At 38.1% G+C, this 24,100-nt stretch overlaps 1 protein-coding gene across 4 annotated transcripts in view; it reads right to left on the bottom strand.

Annotated features, from left to right (window-relative positions):
• SCYL2 (SCY1 like pseudokinase 2) overlaps positions 1-24,100 on the bottom strand; it is a 74,223-nt gene that overhangs the window by 26,948 nt on the left and 23,175 nt on the right. For all 4 annotated transcript variants that reach the window (XM_025402681.1, XM_025402679.1, XM_025402680.1 and 1 more), the window contains exons 3-8: positions 21,458-21,615; positions 17,207-17,351; positions 3,715-3,864; positions 2,227-2,448; positions 1,336-1,452; positions 253-378 (exon numbers count right to left, since the gene is read on the bottom strand). In XM_025402681.1, the coding sequence (XP_025258466.1) occupies positions 253-378; positions 1,336-1,452; positions 2,227-2,448; positions 3,715-3,864; positions 17,207-17,351; positions 21,458-21,615 (918 nt within the window). The remainder of the gene's footprint in view (positions 1-252; positions 379-1,335; positions 1,453-2,226; positions 2,449-3,714; positions 3,865-17,206; positions 17,352-21,457; positions 21,616-24,100) is intronic.

Here is a 24,100-nt window from a genome sequence, read left to right as displayed (position 1 = left end):
TCTTCTGACCTTTAATATCCAACTGCTGTCTCTGCCTAGTTAGTATCCTTCTTAATTTTTTATTCTATTTATTTTTGGACCATGCAAAAAAAGGTCCATTGAACTTTTGGCTTCAGTCGGCAGTGTTTTATAGTCATTTATGTACCTCAGGCAAAGTTACACTATTTCCTTGGAAGAGTTATGGTAGTAAGTCAAAATAAACATTAAACTTCTAAAATCCTGGTTATTAATAACAAACTATCAACAACAAACCTTGGGCAGTTTTGGTAGAACCTTTGGCAGTCCTTTGAAAAACTGTGATTTCTGAAGATTATCTCTTTGGAATAAGGTATCAAAATATTGCAGTGTTACTGCACCAACATCATCAAAGAAGGGAATCTAAAAAAAAAAAAGGAAATAAAGTATTTTGATAAATGTTAAGTTGAAAGTACTTCTCTCATCTGAAACTGTCACAATATGGTTAAAAAAATAATCAGAAACATTTAGCAAAATGCTGAGGATCACCTTAGATATTCTAATTATAAAACTCTGAATAAGAAAATAAATTATTTTTAAAATTCAAATCTTTGGAATCTGTACCTGCGAAATGGCTGGGTAAAAACTTTTTTACGTAAGTCTAAAATATTGAAAGATTAAATAAAATAACTTGAAGGCATAAAAATACCAGTTATTAGTTAAAATCCATGGTTGGCCTGGGCACGGTGGCTCACGCCTATAATCCCAGCACTTTGGGAGGCCGAGGCGGTGGATCACCTGAGGTCAGGAGTTTGAGACCAGCCTGGCCAACATGGTGAAACTCCGTCTCTACAAAAAATACAAAAATTAGCCAGGTGTGGTGGTGGGTGCCTGTAATCCCAACTACTTGGGAGGCTGAGGCATGAGAATCGCTTGAACCTGGGAGGTGGAAGTTGCAGTGAGCCGAGATCGTGCCACTATACTCCAGCCTGGATGACAGAGTGAAACTCCGTCTTAAAACAACAACAAAAAAAATTCCATGGTTATATGAGTGAAATAAAGGAATATGAATTGTCCAGGAGTCTAGAATATCTGTTTACTTAATTGTGACTGTTAGCACTCTGCTTATTTGAAATCTTAATTTTCTATCAGAGCAATTATGTACATACTTAGCTGTGTAAGATTAAGCAAACTTGAATACTTAATACATTCAAGGATACAGAGGTTACTTGGGGCTGTATCTGACTGTTGCTTTAGAAGAACTTAATCGCAGAACAGGGATCTCTGGGGGAAAAAAAAATTAAAGAAAATCCAAAAACTTAATCTGCTTCAACTCATTTTTTGTCCCTCCGTCTTAGGCAGAAATCCACATGTACTCACCTTTGTCATTTGATCTGCATCTGGTCTTACAGTTGGAGTTACATTTAACAGTAGCTTTACATGTTCACGAACTTCCTCAGGTATATTTGTAAGTGAACTAGATCCTAAACGACTCAACTATTCAAAAGAGTGATAACATTAAATGAGTATAAAATATTTTAAATGATATATACATTTAAGAAAACATTTAAAAATTTACTCAATATTTTACTACAAATATACTGACTACATTTTAAACAAATTGTTAATTCTATTGTTGTAAAACAAAATCCTTATCTTTAATACCCAAAATTGTTTCTATTCCTATAGTAAAATGTTCCAGTATTTATGTTTACTCAAATGCCATGATTAAAGTTCTAGTAACAAACTTCAACTAGTCCTCTTTATTTATTTGAAACAAGAAATTTTTTGAGACAGGGTCTCACTATGTCACCCCAGGCTGGCATACAATGGCACAATCACAGCTCACTGCAGCCTCAAACTCCCAGGCTCAACTGATCCTCCCACCTCGGCCTTCCAAGTAGCTGGGACTACAGGCATGTGCCACCAAGCCCGGCTAATTTTTTGCATTTTTTTTTTTTTTTTTTTTTTGGTAGAGAAGGTGTTTAGCCATGTTACGGCTGGTCTCGAACTCCCGGACTCAAGTGATCCACCCACCTTGGGTGTCCCCAAGTGTTGGGATTACAGGCGTGAACCAGCGCACCTGGCCGAGTCTGCGTTACTTACAAATTTGTTAAAATAAAAATATATTAAATTATTAAACTGATCTTACACAAACTTAAAATGAGATACTCATGTCATTTAGAGAATTTCCTGAACACATTTTGGAAAAAAGTCAAAGACACATTTAATAAATTTTTTAATGCAAGCAAATTATTTATAGGCAAATACCTGATCCAACTGCCTACTGAAACTCTTGTAAATATCTTGCTTGTTGACTTCAAATATAGGTTTCCCTTTATTAAATACAGCATACATAACAGTTCCTAAAGAATACATATCACTGGCTGTTTCACAGCTCACAGAAAGTATGTATTCAGGAGCCAAATATTCAGGATTTGGAAGACACAATGAAGGTAAATTTGGGTCCCATTCTTTACAAGGAAATTTAGGCTGTAGGAAGAAAAGGAATTACATGGGTTACTTCAAATTCAACCAAACAACTATCAAGCAGTAGCAATCTATCTTTAAATTTCTACTCGGTCATACAAGTAAAAATGCCATCACATCTTCAATCCCAAAATTCCCAAATCCCCAAATGTAAAAAAGTTTATGCAACAAACTGAGAAATAAGAACGGTTACAACTGAGATTACTGGAGTCTCTTCCAGAAGACAAATTATCACTGTAATATGTAATATGTAATATGAACATGTGAAGGTCTGGCTCACGTTTTATGATACACAGGCTTCAAAAGTTGTATGAGCTCAGATAGAGACCATTGTTTGAAATTTGTTCTTTCACTAATTAGCTATGTGATTTAGTTAAAAAGTTCAAAAGACTGTAGTAAGGATTAAACAAATGTGTAGAAGTTTGACCTAGCATAGTGTCTGACCCACTCGTGCTATATATTCAACCAATACTAGTTAGTTCTAATTACCTTAAAAATGGCTGCTCAACTTACAAATCTTAGGTCAAATCACAGGCCCTCTAACAACTACATATAATAAAAACCTATCACCAAGGATCATAAGGTGCCATATCACCAAGGATCTTCTATGCCATGCAGACCCAATCAACACAAAGCAGAACTGATTTAATGCAGTGTTTCTCTAAGTATGAATAGGCATTAATGATTCTTAATAATCATTAAGAAAAGGTGCTTTGGAAGCGGAATGGCTGTGTTCAAATTCTGGCTCTATCACTTACATCTACCTAAATTTAGGCAGGTTCTTTTATTCTCTGAGCCTACTTAACTTATCTGTATTATTCCTATACCCCCCCATTGAGTTGTAAGGATTAAATAAGTACAGAAAAAGTGTGTGGAAAAGTGCTTCAATAAGAATGTTAGCTATTGCTATTGCTATGATTATGCTCCCTAAAGAATATAAAGAATATTCCATGACCCAATAAACGGGAAACACTGCTACAGAGTCACATGTGTTATTGCATTTGACATTCTGAGGGGGGGAAAAAAAAACCCTATTTAACCAAATAGTTCCTAAATTTATTTAACTCTTGCATCCTTTTCTCAAGTAACATTAACTACTGTGGTAGTAATGTGCCGAAGAATACTCTTAAGTGCAATGAACACCAGAAATTTTCTATAAAGCTGTACATCTAAATATACCACTGTACCACATAGCCTATTTCCAGTCCATTCCAGATACAATCAAAATTTCCCTGGCCTCAAAAATTAGAAGACTAAAACTTTCATTACCTCTTGTTCAGAAGGATTGGTTGATGATACACAAAAATCAAAACCCATTATTTTCCAGGCTCCACTTTTATTCAAAATTATATTTTCAGGAGTAATATTTCCATGTACCATTTTCACACTGCTATGCAAGAATGACAATCCTTCAGAAACCTGTAAATGGAAAAAACACATTTTACACTAAATAAAACTCCTTTCAATTACAGTAAAATGCCTCATAAAAATCATAATTACTGCTACTCCTCACAATAAAAGTTTTGCATGTCAGCTAAAAATCAAATTTCATCATAAATACCAAAGTATACATAGATATAGTCAATTGCCAGGACAATCTGAGGATTAGTGAGAAAAATCTAGTTATAAAACCAGAGTACACCTATTAAGTTCCTTCTTATATGCATGTAAGCAGAAGAAAAGATAAAGAATCCTTTGATGTCCAAATTTATTCAGTTCCTGAGTTTGAAAAGTGAGGGAATCTTTGATTTTTGAGCTGCAGATGATGAATATTAAGATTTTTATATACTTACACTTCAGATTGAAATTCAGTTTTCCTGAATAGTATTGTACTCAGTTTTCAAATATTCAACTGAAGTTCACTTATTCTCACATTGGATTAATATGTGGTAATTTTTATATTTGTCCCTGACATCACCACCAAATGTGTCAACCAAAACTAAAAGTTAGATTTCTGTTTCCAAGGAGTAGCTTTTGGCAAACCAATGAACACTGATTTCCAGGACTTGAACATACATTCCAAAGAAAACACAAAAGGCCAATAAACACATGAAAAGATGCTCAAAGTCACTAATCATTAGGGAAATGCAAATCAAAACCACAATGGGCTCTCACCTCACACCCATGAGGATGGCTATTATTTAAAAAAAGAGAAAATTCAGGCTGGGCACAGTGGCTCACGCCTGTAATTCCAACCCTTTGGGAGGTCGAGGCAGGTGGATCACAGGAGGTCGGAGTTCGAGACCAGCCTAGCCAACATGGTGAAACCCCATCTCTACCAAAAATACAAAAATTAGCCAGGTGTGGTGGCGCGTGCCTCTAGACCCAACTACTCGGTAGGCTGAAGCAGAAGAATCACTTGAACCTGGGAGGTGGCGGTTGTAGTGAGCTGAGATTGCACCACTGAACTCCAGCCTGGGCAACAGAGCGAGACTCCATCTCCAAAAAAGAAAAAAAAATCCACATCTTTACATACCATGGGATAATTAAAATACAGAGAAAAAAATAATAACTGCTGGTGAGGATAAGGAGAAATTAGAATCTTTATGCACCGTTGGTGGGAATATAGGTGCTATGTAAAACAGTATAATTGTCCCCCCCCCAAACTAAAAATAGAATCAGTGTATGATCCAGCAATTCCATTTCTGGGTAGATACTCCAAAGAATTGAAAGCAGGGTCTTACACAGATGTTTGTATACCCATTTTCATAGCAGCATTATTCACAATAGCCAAAATGTGGAAGCAATTCAAGTGTCCATTGATAGATGACTGGGCACATAAGCTGCTTATAACATGTATAAGCAACTATCATTTATCAATGGACACTAGATTTGCTATGCATATACATACAATGGAATATTATTTAGCCTTTAAAAGGAAGGAAATTCTAATAAATGCTACAACATGGATGAACTTTGAGAACATTATGCTAACACAGGCCAGTCACAAAATGACAAACAGTAGTATGATACGGTAGTATGATTTCACTTACATGAAGTACCTAGAGTAGTCAAATTCATAGAGACAGAAACTATAATTGTGGTTGGCAGGGGAAAGAAGGGAGGGGCAGTTGGAGGAATAAGGAGCTATTGTTTCAGGGGCACGGTTTCAGATTTCTAAGATGAAAACAACTGTGGAGATGTATGGTGGTAATGGTTCCATGACAATGTGAATGTACTTAATGAATGGACTCAAATGTACACTTAAAAATGGTTAAGATGGAAGAAGGAAGAATAAGATGGCTAAATAGAATCCTATACCGTATATCCTCCCTGCACAGGAACACCAAATTTTAAAAACTAGCTATGCACCAAAAAATAAATAAATAAAATAAAAAATCAAAATAACCAAACATCAGGTGAACACTCACAGTACCTGGTTTTAACTTTGTATCACTGAAAGAGGCACTGAAGAAGCACTCTTTCATGGCTGGTTACACAGTCAGTCCTCAATTGCCAACACCATCTCTCCCCAGTCCCTTATGGGGGCTGTACAGCATGGAGACATAATCTGTGCACTTGGAGGAGAGTGTAGTGACTAGGAGACTTTATACTGATATCAGTGCCACCCTGTAACAGCAGAAAGCAAAGCCAGGCTGGGCTCAACTAGCATACATGCTCTAAGGGAGCACTTGAACCAGACCTAGTCAGATGGGAATCACCCATCACAGAGGTCAGAACTTGAGTTTCTTGACAGGCCTCTCTACCATGAAACAAAGTGTTCTGGGGACCTAGATAAACTTGAAAGGCAGTCTAGGACTACACAAGGACTGCAATTTCTTTTCTTTTTTGTTTAATTATTACACTTTAAGTTCTGTGATCCATGTGCAGAACATGTAGTTTTTTTACACAGGTATACATGTGCCATAGTGGTTTGCTGCACCCATCAACCCGTCACCTACATTAGGTATTTCTCCTAATGCTATCCCTTCCCTAGCTTCCCACCTCGACAGGCCCCGGTGTGTGATGCTCCCTTCCCTGTGTCCATGTGTTCTCATTGTTCAACTCCCACTTACGAGTGAGAACATGTGGTGTTTGGTTTTCTGTTTCTGTGTTAGTTTGCTGAGAATGATAGTTTCCAGCTTCATCCATGTCCCTGCAAAGGACGTGAACTCATCCTTTATCATGGCTGCATAGTATTCCATGGTGTATATGTGCCACATTTTCTTTATCCAGTCTATCACTGATGGGCATTTGGACTGGTTCCAAGTCTTTCCTATTGTGAATGGTGCTGCAATAAACATATGTGTCCATGTGTCTTCATAGTAGAATCATTTATAATCCTTTGGGTATACACCCAGTAATGGGATTGCTGGGTCAAATGGTATTTTTGGTTCTAGATCCTTGAAGAATCGCCATACTGTCTTCAACAATGGTTGAACTAATTTACACTCCCACCAGCAGTGTAAAAGCATTCCTATTTCTCCACATCCTCTCCAGCATCTGTTGTTTCCTGACTTTTTAATGATCGCCATTCTAACTGGCATGAGATGGTATCTTACTGGTTTTGATTTGCATTTCTCTAATGACCAGTGATGATGAGCTTTTTTTCATGTTTGTTGGCTACATAAATGTCCTTTTCAGAAGTGTCTGTTCATATCCTTCGCCCACTTTTTGATGGGGTTGTTTTTTCTTATAAATTTGTTTAAGTTCCTTACAGATTCTGGATATCAGCCCTTTGTCAGATGGATAGATTGCAAAATTTTTCTCCCATTCTGTAGGTTGCCTGTTCACTCTGATGATAGTTTCTTTTGCTGTACAGAAGCTCTTTAGTTTAATTAGATTCTGTTTGTCAATTTTGGCTTTTGTTGCCATTGCTTTTGGTGTTTTAGTCATGAAGTCTTTGCCCATGCCTAAGTCCTGAATGGTATTGCCTAGCTTTTCTTCTAGGGTTTTTATGGTTTTAGGTCTTATGTTTAAGTCTTTAATCCACCTTGAGTTAGTTTTTGTATAAGGGTCCAGTTTCGGTTTTCTGCATATGGCTAGCCAGTTTTCCCAACATCATTCATTAAATAGGAAATCCTTTCCCCATTGCTTGTTTTCGTCAGGTTCGTCAAAGATCAGATGGTTGTAGATGTGTGGCATTGTTTCTGAGGCCTCTGTTCTGTTTCTTTGGTCTATATATCCGTTTTGGTACCAGTACCATGCTGTTTTGGTTACTGCAGCCTTATAGTATAGGTTGAAGTCAGGTAGCACGACGCTTCCAGCTTTGTTCTTTTTTGCTTAGGTTTGCCTTGGTTATATAGGCTTTTTTTTGGTTCCATACGAAATTTAAAGTACTTTTTTCTAATCCTGTGAAGAAAGTCAACGCTAGTTTGATGGGGACAGCATTCAATCTATAAATTACTTTGGGCAGTATGGCCATTTTCACGATATTGATTCTTCCTATCCATGAGCATGGAATGTTTTTCCATTTGTTTGTGTCCTCTCTTATTTCCTTCAGCAGTGGTTTCTAGCTCTCCTTGAAGAGGTCCTTCACATTCCTTGTAAGTTGTATTCCTAGGTATTTCATTCTCTTTGTATCAATTGTGAATGGGAGTTCACTTCTTTGGCTCTCTGTCCGTTATTGTTGCATAGCAATGCTTGTTATTTTTTATTGATTTCGTATCCTGAGACGATGGGGTTTTCTAAATACACAATCATGTCATCTGCAAACAGAAACAATTTGACTTCCTCTCTTCGTATCTGAATACCCTTTATTTCATTCTCTTGCCTGATTGCCCTGGCCAGAACTTCCAATACAATGTTGAATAGGAGTGCTGAGAGAGGGCATTTGTGCCGGGTTTCAAAGGGAATGCTTCCAGCTTTTACCCATTCAGTATGATACTGGCTGTGAGTTTGTCATAAATGGCTCTTGTTATTTTGAGATACGTTCCGTCAATACTTAGTTTATTGAGTTTTTAGCATGAAGGGCTGTTGAATTTTATCAAAGGCCTTTTCTGCATCTATTGACATAATCATATAGTTTTTGTCATTGGTTCTGTTTATGTGATGGATTATGTTTAATGATTTGCAATATTGAACCAGCCTTGCATCCCAGGTATGAAGACAACTTGATCGTGGTGGATAAGCTTTTTGATGTGCTGCTGGATTCGGTTTGCCAGTATTTATTGAGGATTTTTGCATCGATGTTCATCAGGGATATTGGCCTGAAATTTTCTTTTTTTGTTGCATATCTGCCAGGTTTTGGTATCAGGATGATGGTGGCCTCATAAAATGAGTTAGGGAGGAGTCCCTCTTTTTCTATTGTTTGAAATAGTTTCAGAAGGAATGGTACCAGCTCCTTATACCTCTGGTAGAATTTGGCTGTGAACCCGTCTGGTCCTGGGCTTTTTTTGGTTGGCAGGCTGTTAATTACTGTATCAATTTCAGAATTTGTTATTGGTCTATTCAAGGACTCGACTTCTTCCTGGTTTAGTCTTGGGAGGGTGTATGTGTCCAGGAATTTATCCATTTCTTCTAGACTTTCTAGTTTATTTGCATAGAGGGGCTTATAGTATTCTCTGATAGTTTGTATTTCTGTGGGATCGGTGGTAATATCCCCTTTATCATTTTTTATTGCATCTATCTGATTCTTCTCTCCTTTCTTCTTTATTAGTCTGGCTAGCAGTCTATGTATTTTGTTAATCTTTTTAAAAACCCAGCTCCTGGATTCCCTGATTTTTTTAAGGGTTTGTCATGTCTCTATCTCCTTTAGTTCTGCTCTAATCTTAGTTATTTCTTGTCTTCTGCTAGCTTTCGAATTTGTTTGCTCTTGCTTTTCTTTTAATTGTGACGTTAGGGTGTTGATTTTAGATCTTTCCTGCTTTCTCCTGTGGACATTTAGTGCTATAAATTTCCCTCGACACACTGCTTTAGCTGTGTCCCAGAGATTCTGGTATGTTGTGTCTTTGTTCTCATTGGTTTCAAATACCTTATTGATTTCTGCCTTAATTTCATTATTTACCCAGTAGTCATTCAGGAGCAGGTTCTTAAGTTTCCATATAGTTGTGTGGTTTTAAGTGAGTTTCTTAATCCTGAGTTCTAATTTGATTGCACTATGGTCTGAGAGACTGTTTGTTATGATTTCTGTTCTTTTGCATTTGCTGAGGAGTGTTTTACTTCCAATTATACGGTCAATTTTAGAATAAGTGCGATGTGGTGCTGAGAAGAATGTATGTTCTGTTGATTTGGGGGGAGAGTTCTGTAGATGTCTATTTGGGTCACTTGGTCCAGAGGTGAGTTCCAAGTCCTGAATATCTTTGTTAATTTTCTGTCTCATTGATCTGTCTAATATTGACAGTGGGGTGTAAAGTCTCCCACTGTTATTGTGTGGGAGTCTAAGTCTTTTTGTAGGTCTCTAAGAACTTGCTTTACAAATCTGGGTGCTCCTGTATTGGGTGCATATATATTTAGGATAGTTAGCTCCTCTTGTTGCATTGATCCCTGTACCATTATGTAGTGCCCTTCTTTGTCTTTTTTGATCTTTGTTGGTTAAAGGCTGTTATATCAGAGACTAGGACTGCAACCCCTACTTTTTTTTTTCCATTTGCTTCGTAAATATTCCTCCATCCTTTTATTTTGAGCCTATGTGTGTCTTTGCATGTGAGATGAGTCTCCTGAATACAGCAGACTGATGGGTCTTGACTCTTTATCCAATTTGCCAGTCTGTGTAATTGGGGCGTTTAGCCCGCTTACATTTAAGGTTAATATTGCTATATCTGAATTTGATCCTGTCATTATGATGCTAGCTGGTTATTTTGCCCGTAGACAGTGGGTGCAGACCACAGAGGGTAAGCTGAAGCAGAGTCTGCTTGGCCTCACCTGGGAAGCTCAAGGGGTTGGGAAACTCCCTCCTGTAGCCAGGGGAAGCCGTGAAGGACTGTGTGTCCCATGAGGGATGGTGCATTCTGGCCCAGATACTATGCTTTTCCCATGGTCTTCGCAACCTACAGATGAGGAGATTCCCTTGGGTGCCTAAACCACCAGGGCCCTGGGTTTGAAGCACAAAACTGAGTGCCGTTTGGGCAGACACCAAGCTGGCTGCAGGAGTTTGTTTTTCAAACCCCAGTGGTGCCTGGAACTCCAGCGAGACAGAACTGTTCACTCCCCTGGAAAGGAGGCTGAAGTCAGGGAGCCAAGTGGTCTTCATCAGCAGATTCCACGCCCAAGGAGCCCAGCCAGCTAAGATCCAATGGCTTGAAATTCTTGCTGCCAGCACAGCAGTCTGAAATCGACCTGGGACACTCGAGCTTGGTGGGGGAGAGGTGTCTGCCATTATTGAAGCTTGAGTAGGCGGTTTTTCCCTCACAGTGTAAACGAAGTCACCTAGAAGTTCGCACTGGGCAGAGCCCACTGTAGCTGCAAAGCCACTATAGCCAGACTGCCTCTCTAGATTCCTCCTCTCTGGGCAGGGCATCTCTGAAAGAAAGGCAGCAGCCCCAGTCAGGGGCTTATAGATAAAACTCCCATTTCCCTGAGACAGAGCATTGGAGGGAGAGGCAGCTGTGGCACAGCTTCAGAAGACTTAAACATTTCTGCCTACTGGCTCTGAAGAGAGCAGCGGATCTCCCAGCACAGCGCTCAAGCTCTGCTAAGGGACAGACTGCCTCATCAAGTGTGTCCCTGACCCCAGTGCCTCCTGACTGGGAGACACCTCCCAGCAGGAGTAGACAGACACCTCATACAGGACAGCTCCGGCTGGCATCTGGTGGGTGCCTCTCTGGGATGAAGCTTCCAGAGGATGGAATAAGCAGCAATCTTTGGCTGTTCTACAGCCTCCGCAAACAGGGCAAACAGGGTCTGGAGTGGACCTCCAGCAAACTCTAACAGACATGCAGCAGAGGGGCCTGACTGTTAGAAGGAAAATTAACGAACAGAAAGGAATCGACAGAAAGCATCAACATCAACAAAAAGGACGTCTACACAAAAATCCCATTTGAAGGTCACCAACATCAAAGACCAAAGGTACACAAATCCACGAAGATGAGGAAAAAACAGCACAAAAAGGCTGAAAATTCCAAAAACCAGAACGCTTCTTCTCCTCCAAAGGATCACAACTCCTCACCAGCAAGGGAACAAAACTGGACAGAGAATTAGTTTGATGAATTAACAGAAGTAGGCTTCAGAAGGTGGGTTATAACAAACTCCTCTGAGCTAAAGAAGCATGTTCTAACCCAATGCAAGGAGGCTAAGAACCTTGAAAAAAGAAGAATTGCTAACTAGAATAACCAGTTTAGAGAATAACATAAATGACCTGATGGAGCTGAAAAACACAGCATGAGAACTTTGTGAAGCATACACAATTATTAATAGCCGAATCAATCAAGCAGAAGAAAGAATGTCAGAGACTGAAGATCAACTTAATGAAATAAAGTATCAAAACAAGATTAGAGAAAAAAGAATGAAAAGGAATGAACAAAGCCTCCAAGAAATATGCGACTATGTGAAAAGACCAAAACTCCGTTTGACTGGTGTACCTGAAAGTGAAGGGGAGAACGGAACCAAGTTGGAAAATCCTCTTCAGGATATTATCCAGGAGAACTTCCCCGACCTAGCAAGACAGGCCAACATTCAAATTCAGAAAATACAGAGAACACCACAAAGATACTCCTCGAGAAGAGCAACCTCAAGACACATAATCATCAGATTCATCAAGGTTGAAATGAAGGACAAAATGTTAAGGGCAGCCAGAGAGAAAGGTCGGATTACCCATAAAGAGAAGCCCACCAGATTAACAGCAGATCTCTCTGCAGAAACCCTATAAGCCAGAAGAGAGTGGGGGCTAATAGTCAATACTCTTAAAGAAAATAATTTTCAACCCAGAATTTCATGTCCAGCCAAACTAACCTTCATAAGTGAAGGAGAAATAAAATCCTACACAGACGAGCAAATGATGCGAGATTTTGTCACCACAAGGCCTGCCTTACAAGAGCTCCTGAAGGAAGCACTAAATATGGAAAGGAAAAACCAGTACCAGCCACTGCAAAAACATACCAAATGGTAAAGGACTGCAATTTCTATGCAACTCTTAGTCCTGGGCTAGGCTTAGAGTAAACTGACTAGGATGGCAAGTGTCCTAGGGAGATCTAGGGAGACAACAGCTGGGACAGATAAGGGGGTGCTTGCACCATCCCTCCCCCAACCCCAGGCAATGCAGTTGGCAGCAACAAAAGGGTCTCCTTCCTTCTGTCTGAAGAGAGGAGAGTGAAGTGTAAAAAGGACTTCGTCTTGCATTTAGGTAACTGCTCAGCCATAGTAGAATACAGCACCAGGCAGTCTTAAGGGCCCAATCTAGATCCCAGCTCATGGATGACATTTCTAGACACACCTAGGCTAAAGGGGACCCACTGCCTTGAAGGGAAGGACCCAGTCCTGGCGGGATTCATCATCTGCTAACTAAAGAGCCATCGGGCCCTGAATAACCAATAGTGATACCCACGTAGTACGCCATGGGTCTTGGGCTGTGCTGGTTTCAGGGCGGTGACCCAGCACATTCCCAGCTGTGGTGGCTATGGTGAAAGACTCCTTTTATTTGAGAAACCAGAGGAAAAGCAAAGGGAACTTTGTCTTGCACCTTAGGTACCAGCTTGGCCACAGCAGGGAAGAGCACCAAGTGGGTTCTTGAGGTGCCCAAATCCAGGTCTAGGCTCTTGACAGCAATTCTGGACAAATCTTCCAGACAGAAAATCAACAAAGAAACATCAGACTTAATCTGTACCATAGACTAAATGGACCTAATAGACAGTTACAGAACATTTCAACCAATGGCTACAGAATACACATTGTTCTCAAAGAACTCTTGAATAATGCCCTACGAGCACAGGTAACTGAAGTAAAAACGGACAAATGGGATCACATCAAGTTAAAAAGCTTGTGTACATCAAATGAAATAAACAATAAAGTGAAGAGACAATCCACGGAGTGGGAGAAAATGTTTGCAAACTACCCATCTGACAAGGGATTAACAACCAGAATATATAAGGAACTCAAAAAACTCAATCAAAAAAAAAAACTAATAATCTGATCAACAATGGACAAAATATTTGAATAGACATTTCTCAAAAGAAGACATACAAATAGCAAACAGGCATAAGAAAAGGTACCCAACATCAATGATCATCAGAGAAACAAAAATGAAAACTACGGGCCGGGCGCGGTGGCTCACGCCTGTAATCCCAGCACTTTGGGAGGCCGAGGCGGGCGGATCACAAGGTCAGGAGATCGAGACCACGGTGAAACCTCGTCTCTACTAAAAATACAAAAAATTAGCCGGGCGCGGTTGTGGGCGCCTGTAGTCCCAGCTACTCGGGAGGCTGAGGCAGGAGAATGGCGGGAACCCGGGAGGCGGAGCTTGCAGTGAGCTGAGATCCGGCCACTGCACTCCAGCCTGGGCGACAGAGCGAGACTCCGTCTCAAAAAAAAAAAAAAAAAAGAAAACTACAATGAGATATCATCTCACTCTAGTTAAAATGCCTTCATACAAAAGACAGGCAATAACAAATGCTGGAGAGGATGTGGAGAAAATAGAACCCTCGTACACTGTTGCGGGGGGATGTAAATTAGTACAAGAACTATGAAGAACAATTTGGAGGTTCCTCAAAAAAACAAAATTTGAGCTACCATACAATCCAGCAATCCCACTCCTAGGTACATACTCAAAAATAGAAAGGAAATCAGTATAGCAAAGAGATATCTGCACTTTGCTGATATTTCACAATAATCAAGATTTAGAGGCAAACTAAGTGTCCATCAACAGATGAACAGATACAGAAAATATGGTACATATACACAATGGAGTACTATTCAGTCATAAAAAAGGATGAGATCCTGTCACTTGCAACAAAACACAGAGGGAACCGGGGGTCTTTATGTTAAGCAAAATAACTCAGGAACAAAAAGACAAACTTCCAATGTTCTCCCTTATTTGTGGGAGCTAAAATTCAAAACAATTGAACTCATGGAGATGGAGAGTAGAAAGATGGTTACCAAAGGCTAGGAAGGGCAATTGCAGGAGGTGGGGGAAAGTAGGGATGGTTAATGGGTACAAAAACAATAGTTAGAAAAAATGAATAAGACCTAGAATTTGCTAGCACAACAGGGTGACTAAAGTCAATAATAATTTAATTGTACATTTAAAAATAGCTAAAAGAGTATAATGGATTGTAATACAAAGGATAAATGCTTGAGGAGATGGATGCCCATTTCCCATGATGCAATTACACATTGCATGCCTGTATCAAAGTATCTCATGTATAAGTATATATACCTACTATGTACCCACAAAAGTTAAAAATAATTTTTAAAAAGTTAAGATGGTATTTTGCCACAATTATTTTAAAAATACAGTGAAGAGAATAACAAGATAAGCCACAAACTGGGAGAAAACCTTTGTAAATTATGTAAATTATGTACTGTGTCCACACATAAGTCAATAATAAGAAAACAACCCACTCAAAAAAATGGGCAAAATATCTGAAGAGGCATTTCACCTAAAAAGACATCCAGATGGCAAAGCAGCATATGAAAAGATGCTCGCTATCATTATTGATCAGAGAAATACAAATTAAAAGCACTATGAGATACTACTGCACACCTGTTAGAATGACTGATACCAAAGAGACCAAACATAGCAGATTTTGGCAAAGATGTGAAAAAAAATGGAATTCTTATATGCTGCTGACAGAAATGTAAAATGGCACCACCACTACGGAAAACAGTATCATTTTCTTAAAAAGTGAATCATACACATACCATTCGATCTAGCCATTTCTCTCCCAAGTACTCGGTTAATCAAGAGAAATGAATGTGTATGTTCATACGAAAACTTGTACATGAATGTTCATAGCAGCTTTATGCACAGTAGTCAAGAACTAGAAACAACCTAAATATTATTAACAGGCAAATTGACTAACTGTGGTATATTCATAAAATTAACAACTCGGCATTAAAAAACAAAAAAAAAGTCAACTATTGATACACACAACACGTGAATCTCAAATATTATGCTGGTTAAAAGAAGCCAGACCAGCACGGACACGGTGGCTCACGCCTGTAATCCCAGCACTTTGGGAGGCCGAGGCGGGCGGATCATGAGATCAGGAGATTGATTGAGACCATCCTGGTTAACACAGTGAAACCCCATCTCTACCAACAATACAAAAGATTAGCCAGGCGTGGTGGCAGGCACCTGTAGTCCCAGCTACTCAGGTGACTGAGGCAGGAGAATGGCGTGAACCCAGGAGGTGGAGGCTGCAGTGAGCCAAGATCGCGCTACTGCACTCCAGCCTGGGCAAGAGAGTGAGACTCCATCTCAAAAAAAAAAAAAAGAAGCCAGACCGAAAAAGAACAGGTACCATATGATTCCACTTATAAAATTCTAGAAAATGCAAATCTATCCATAGTGATAGAAAGCAGGTCAGTAACTTTCTGAGATAAGGCACAGAAAAACTGCAAGGAACAGGAAGGAGGGATTACAAGGGGTATGAGGAAGCTCTTGGGAGTTACGAATAGATGCAATATCTTGATTGTGGTGACGGTTTCACAGGTAAGTATATGTCAAACTTATAAAACCATATATTTTGAATATGTGTAGTTTACTGTATGCCAATTATATCTTAATAAAGCTGTTCAAACGTAATAAAAATAATGTCTGCCCAAAAGGAACTTAGAATCTACTATATAAATTTATTCTATGGCACTGAAGATATTATTTTATTTTATTTTTTTTTAAGATAGGTTCTCACTCTGTCACCCAGGCTGGAGTGCAGTAGGACTATCATAGCTCACTGCATCCTCAACCTCCCAAGCTCAAGCGATCCTCCTGCCTCAGCCTCCTGAGTAGCTGGGACTACAGGTGCACGCCACCATGCCTAGCTAATATTTAAAAATTTTTTTGTAGAAACAAGGTCTTGCTATGTTGTCTTGCCCAGGGTTGTCTCAAACTCCTGAGCTCAAGTGATCCTCCCTCCTCAGCTTCCCAGAGTGCTGGGACTACAGGCATAAGCTGCCAAAGTCAGCTTTGAAGATATTACTTTGGTAAGCAGGGAAAGGAAATCTGAAAAAATGAGCATATATGAAAAGGCTAGCCAGGCGCAGAGGCTCATGCCTGTAATCCCAGCTCTTTGGGAGGCCAAGGTGGGTGGATCACAAGGTCAGGAGTTCGAGACCAGCCTGGCCAACATGGTAAAACCCCGTCTCTACCAATAATACAAAAATTAGCCATGCGTGGTGGCGCATGCCTGTAATCCCAGCTACTCAGGAGGCTGAGGCAGGAGAATCGCTTGAACCTGGGAGGCAGAGGGTGCAGTGAGCTGAGATCGCGCCACTGCACTCCAGCCTGGGCAACAAGAATGAAACTCCATCTCAAAAAAAAAAAAAGAAAAGAAAGAAAAGGCTAACAATACCTCTTGATATCTACTAAGTAAATTCCTTAAAGATAAAATTTTTATTTTTATCAAAGACTTTTTTATTTCAATTGAATGCTTTATAAAATTTGTTCAGTTTAAAATTCAAAAGAATCAAAAGGAATTGACTCCATCCACCAGCCAATAAGTGACACCCCCAAAGGTTACCAATGTTATCAGTTTGATATGTTTAAAATATCATTTAAGCCTAACAACAAACTGCAGAAAAAATTTCCAGAACATAGGAATAATGATTAAATTACTAACAAGAACCAAAAGTTTACATAAAGTAGTTTTACATGGCTAATAAGTTTGAAATGCTAAAATCAATTTTAAAGGAAACAACTCTTTTTTACATGTTAAATAAAAACACATACCTGAAGCAAACCATATTTGGTTTCTACATCATAAAGTTTATAATCCTTAATGTCTGGAGATATAGGGGAAGGTAGATTTTCCCAGTTACCAAGAACATTGGCTAAACTGGCAAAAACTGGTTCTGTACAAAATGCCAAGCAATCCCTGTTTTAAAAAAGAAAAAGTTTTTTACTATCATATTATTACACATTATCAAAATCAAATATACATAAAATATTAGTACTTCTATTAAACTATCAATAAGAAAGTAGACTATTTTACATTTGGTAATTTCGGCATAGACATAATCCACTTAAACCAACAAAGTTAGGAGCCTCTGCATACAAATTATACTAGATAAATCACTTGGTCTTTTAAACTAAGTGTGTGATAATTGTGATATTTTTTAAAACTTAAAAAGTGAGAAAATAAACACTACTTCAACAGTCTTGTTCAAATGATTGATATTCTTTACAGAAAACCAATAAACTAATTAAAAATACCGTTACATTATACCTATGGTATTATCTTTATTTATAAAGCTGTTAATTTTCAGAATACGCTCAAAGGAACTTCCGGATTTCTCACAGATGACCCTAGAATAGGAGTAGTCAGGAAGAGAGACAAGGCATAGCTAGCTCCAGCAGCCCAGTTCCCACTTCACAAAGCAGTTTTGCTTTTATCTATTTTATATGTCATTTTGAAAGGTATCAGTTATTAAATTTTTTAAATTACTAGTCTTTCATGTACAAGAATATTTATAAATTCAGAAAATGTTAGATACTAACATTCAACGGCCTTACAGAGTAATGATCAAGAGCTCAGGCTTTGAGGACAGATACCTGACTTTAAGTCCCAGCATCCTTATGTGCTATCTTGGTAACAATGGACACTATTGTTCTGAGCCTCACTTCACCCATTTGTAAAATGGTGATAATAGATCCGCCTTAAAGGGTTAATATAAAGATCAAATGAGAAAATCATGTAAAATAGATAAAGCATGTAAGCTCAATAAGCTTACCACAGGTATTATAATTACCAAGCATTTGCCACTCAAGCCCTAACATTTTAGGCCTTAGGCTTTAGGCTCTGGCAATGAAGAACTACAGAGTAGTTTAGTAACGTGGCTATATAACAAGCTTCTGGGCCTGCGTAGTAACTGTTAAATGGCAGTTATGTCCTTTAACAGATATCTCATCTGTTCCAGTACCTGAATAACTTTTCTTCTGCCTTAAATCTGTTTTTCAAATGAGAGCATATGCAGAAGCTTAATATATAAGAAATAAAAACAGAGCTTAGGTTGAAGGAGAGAAAGGGTCACATTGTCCTGCTACCTGCTCAGCCATCATCAAGGAAGCTGCCTTATTCTGTACTCCCAACACTTAGCTCATTAACACAATGGACCATAAGGCTTGCTTTTGTTGAACTGTAAGGTCAAAAAAAAAACAAAAAAAACAAAAAAAAAACTGTCTTACAGACTCACATAGTGTCTTCTCTGCTAAGTCCCTTTGAATCTACTTTTTTAGCTTCCAAACTGTCATTCTACTAAAATTACTGAATGTGACTAACAACCTCTCACTGGTCAAATGTAACGAATTCTTCTCTGTTCTTATTTTCTTTTTTATTCTGTGTTCCCCAGTGTTAGTGGGTTTTTTTCCTTCCTTTTGCTTCCATGACATGCTGCCAATTCTCCTGCCATACGACAATATTTCTCCTAATTTTTTCTTTGGCTCTCGTTTTCCCTACATTTCAAGGTTCTTTCCTCAGTACTCTGCTCCTTTTACTCATACTCTTGAAAAACTCACTTTGTTTTAGGTTTTAATTACTGCCTGTAAGTGACTCATCCCCATATACATCACCAACTCTGGACTGTCATCTGAATTACTCTTTCTGTAGTGTATTTCCTTTGGGTAATTCCAGTGTCATCTCAGTATTATTAATTCATTAAAAACTGGAAGTTTTCTTTTTCTTCCCTAAAGTGTCCCTATTTCTATCAATACTACTACAATTTTTACAACCTAACAATTAGGATATCTTAAAGTAATCTTTGAATTGTCTCTCTTCATGATTGCCAATAAATTCCTAATTCTATAATAATTAAATCGCTATACAAAAAGCTGCAGGTACACAGAAAAGTATAACTCATAGTCCTTCTCCCCTCAAGAGACTTGAAACGTAATTACAAGATATAAGGCATGTAAATACAACACAAAATAACAAGGATAGGTAGGATTCTAATAGGTGACATTAGAGATACTGATAGAAAACACTCCAGAGGAAATAGCACCAAGAAATACAGAGTCAGGAAAGTGTAGGATACGTGTGGGATAAGCTCTGTGTCCTCCACCTTCCCATTTTTCCCCTATACTTAAAATGCCTAAGGGCCAACAGAGCCACAGGACACAAATACCAAACGATCTGATTAAGATTTTCTGAATTTAGAGAGGGGAATACAGTCTGCTGAGGAAGAAGGAAGAAAGGCATACATTTGGGGTTATAAGTAATGTGGAAAAGGTTATCTAAAGGAGTGTTAAAAGTGCCACAAGCTTGAGGGTCCAGTTAAGATTACATAGATTTCTACGCTGGGATACAGTCTATGTTGGGATACAGGATTCACAACAGTATTAAAGAGACAGAAACTATAGTGTTCTGGGTTTATCAATGAAAAGAAAGGCAATGAAAAATATTTTTATGGCAAGAGACATATGAGCAAGCCAGGTACAGTGGCATGCATCTGTAGTCCCAGCTACTTAAGAGGCTGAGGCAGGAGGATCACTTAAGCTCGGGAGTTCAAGACAAGCCTGGGCAATGATAGCGAAACCCCATCCCAAAAATTAAAAAAGAAAAAGAGGCCAGGCACAGTCACTCACACCTGTAATCCCAGGGAGGATCACTTGAGGCCAAGAGTTCAAGATAAGCCTGGGTAATATAGTAAGACCCCATCTCTACAAAACAAAAAAGTTTTAAATTAAAAATCAAAAAATTAGCTAGGCATGGTAGCACACACTCGTAGTAGTCTACTTGGGAGGCTGAGGCAGGAGGATCACTTGAGCCCAGGAGTTTGAGGCTGCAGTGAGCTATGATGGCACTACTGTAATCCAGCTTGGGCAACAGAGTGAGACTCCGTCTCGATCGATCAACTGACACATGAGCATATTTTTGAGTAGATACAGCAGGGTGCAGTAAAAAATAAAAACATGGACTCAGGAATCAAAATGACAAAATGAATCCTAGCTCTGGCACTTAAAACCATTGTTTCTTTGATCCTCTGTTCTGTGTTAATTGTGAGAATTAGATAAATTAAACAATGTAAAGCATGTAGCATAGTTTTTCACATAGTAAATATTTGTATTTTTCCTTTTATGTTTAAAAAAAAGATCTTGTGCCTTTGAAGGGTGGGTTACTGAAGATTCCAAGTTGCAGAAACTCAAAATATAATAAAAGATAAAAGCAAAACTGTACAATTGAAGGGAGATGGGACCTTCATTCCACACAGCCTGTAACCCTGCCAGCTCTGTCCTCCATCTTCCCATTTTTCCCCTATACTTAAAATGTCTAAGGGCCAACAGGGCCACAGGACACAAATACCAAACGATCTGATTAAGATTTTCTGAATTAAGAGAGGGGAATACAGTCTGCTGAGGAAGAAGGAAGAAAGGCATAAATTTGGGGTTATAAGTAATGTCGAAAAGGTTATCTAAAGGAGTATTAAAAGTGCCACAAGCATGAGGGTCCAGTTAAGATTACATAAATTTCATTTTCTTGTCATTCTCAGTAACACTTCCCAAGTGCACCCTTGAGAAAAATAGATGGTAAAGTAACTGAGAGCTATGGACTGACATGCTGGGCATAGTAGGAGGTTAAATGTCTGAAACAGTAGTTGGCACACACACAAAATTGGCTTCCAAATGCTGTACCAATGAAAAGGAGACAAGAAATTCTAGCAAATTAGCAAGGACAGCTACTTTCAGGCAAGAACTGTATTCCATACCCTTGCATCTTCTACTTTGACTACTGTAGTGAAGAGCACAGGGTAGGCACTGAAGTACAGAATCATGGCAAAAGTAAAGAAAGTATTAATATTTCAAAGAGAGACATATACATAGACAGTGCAAACAAATTTTAGGGAGAAAACAAATGTATAAGAACTCAACACTGACAGTATAAGAATTTTTCACTGACAATACTTGAAACGGACAGATTTCAAATATAAAATTATTTTTAACTATTTGTTCAGGAAGTCTACTATGTAAGTTTTTATAAAAATTTACCTGGATTCCTCTAAAGGATGCTGGACAGTAAGAAGTCGAGGGTGTCGAAGCCGAGTTAACTGTTGGACTCCTCGTTTTAGAGAATCAATGATTTGATCCTTTTCAAATTTTTGATACTTGTCAATCAGTTTTTTATCAAAGACAAAAACTGCCACTTCCTAAATAAAAGAATTGGGTAATTTTAGTCAAGAAATATAGAAAAGTAATAAAATTATATGAATGTCACAATCTACAAATAGAAATAACTACGCCATAAAAATTTTAGCATCATTGTAATACTTTTCTGATATCAAAGTGTTGGTTTCCTTATGATAGTAAACCTAAACACTTTGAAAGGTGTAAAACCTAGAGTCCTCATCTAAGGAACACAGGAAAAAAACCTTACCTTTGAATTCTGCTATCACAGATACATATTAACTGTGTACAGTCTGTTGTTTCCTGTGTAGTAAACTCTTACGGACACAGAATTCAAAGAAAATGTTTAAAAATTTAAAATGTAACTTACAATGATAATCCTGAAGTATACTATGAAATCTTGAAATGCTTTTTGAAAGACAGGTTGTATGTAAGGGAGTACTTGTTTGTAAGAAAAACAAATTTGCAGTATCTTTTAGATATGAATAATCTATATTCTATCTCATACGTTCCTATCCCCCATCTTGTTAGGGGCAGTAAATGTAAATGGCTACTAGTACAGGGACTTGCTCTCCCACCACCTCTCTTTGAAATCATTCACAGCTTATTTTGTACTATTAAAAGCACACATCCTCCTTATCAGCTTCTTCCTTTCACTATCTCTCAGATACCCAAGGAAAAACAGTTCTCATCTAGTTACCTCCTCTTAACAAATCAATAAAAAAAAACTCTACTGATAGGTGATGTGTTAAATCACTGATGTGTGTTCTCGGTAATAATGCAAAATAAACTGGAAGCAAAATTAGCAAAGAATGCTAGCCTTCCAAAATTCCTTGAAAGATTTAGAAACTCTTTCAGAATTTCTATGTCTTTGAAAGCCTCAAATTAAACCTACTGCTACTCAACTATCAATATCCAAGACATTATTTTTCTATTCTCATTTTTTTCTCTTCTAATTATTTTCTTCTGTTCTGCATTTTCGCTACATTAGCATTATTATTTACACAAGTTAGCCTGGCAACTCAATCATCTCATAGAGATTCACCGCAAAAAATCCAATCTGATAAATTTCTCAAACATAACTTGTAAAATGAGGGTTCCTTATGTATATAAATGAGTTAAGGATATTAGAGGAGTAACTCTCTGAAAAGTGGCAACAAAAAGGAATTATTTAGCACTGTAACTCAATTAAAACACAACATTCCCCCAAGCATTTGTGAATAAGGCAGCATTTACTACAATAAAACAACAGAGAATGTATTTATACAGCACTCCAGACATTGGCATTAGATCAGAGGAGACTTTGAGTCAATTTCCCTTCAACTGACCAGCTGCCTTTGGGCAAGTTTTCTCAACAGAAAAAAAAAAAAAAAAGAATAAAGAATAGTATGAATACCTCAAAGGAACACTGAAGAATAAGTCACACAGTAACATAAAAAGAACTTACTGTAATACTTGACATATTCAATTAATGTCAGCTAATGTCATTATACCACTAACATCAAGACCTGTATTTTGTTACTTTTCTATTACTGATGAGTTTTCTGCTGACACCCATCCGATCAATGACACATATATATGATCAATGCTACACACATTCAAGACCAATGGTCAAGAATCAACTTTGAAAGATAGAGATTCAACATCCTGTCAACTTGATAAGGAACATCAATATATTAAGCTAAACAAAATGATGTGATATAAACCCAATACCATTCCCATGTCACACAGAAATAAACATGCAGCATGTAAGAATATAACAGTGACCAAGAGCCCAGTTTCCAGAGTCACACAAACCCAAAATGGAATTCAACTCCTGCCATTTATTATGTTGACCCTGAACTCAAACCTTGGTCATTGTTATTTTCAGACCAGAGTCAAAAACGGAATGAGATAAAACATGAAAATATAATACACTCTACAGCTAAAGTTTCAGGCATTAGTCTACTATAAAATCTTACAAATAAAGAGGTTCCCAAGTCAACTATTTATATAATAGAAATAACAATAGATAGCATTTGCATATTTATATGTGCCAAGGACTGTGCTAAGTACTTTTCAGGAATTATTCTATTCCTCACAGAAACCCTATGAGACAAACATATTAACTTTACAAATAAGGATGTTGTGGAGAAGAAAAATGTTTTCTAAGATAAAAAAAGTCAAGTTTCAAACACAGTCCACAGGACTATATTTTTAGCCAAGACATCATTCTGTCGCCCCAGAAATAACACAGGGAAAATACGGAACACCAAAGTAAAACACGATGCATGTCTTCAAGAAAGAAATCAGTCATTTAGGCTGAGTAACAGCTTTAAATAGCACTCATATAAACACCTCATCTTAACTCCTGATCATTATGAGGCACAGGACAACCAGGAGTTAAGAGTTTTACATAATACTAATTTGAACTAAAAACAAATGACCTAAAACTTCAAGTTCCCATCTTGCCATTCATGTGCACAATCTTATTTTAGTAAGTCTTCTGCTATAACACATTTTATAAAT

The sequence above is a fragment of the Theropithecus gelada genome, chromosome 11, assembly GCF_003255815.1.
Source record: "Theropithecus gelada isolate Dixy chromosome 11, Tgel_1.0, whole genome shotgun sequence".
NCBI classification, from domain to species: domain Eukaryota; kingdom Metazoa; phylum Chordata; class Mammalia; order Primates; family Cercopithecidae; genus Theropithecus; species Theropithecus gelada.
This window is presented reverse-complemented; position numbering and strand designations above follow the sequence as displayed.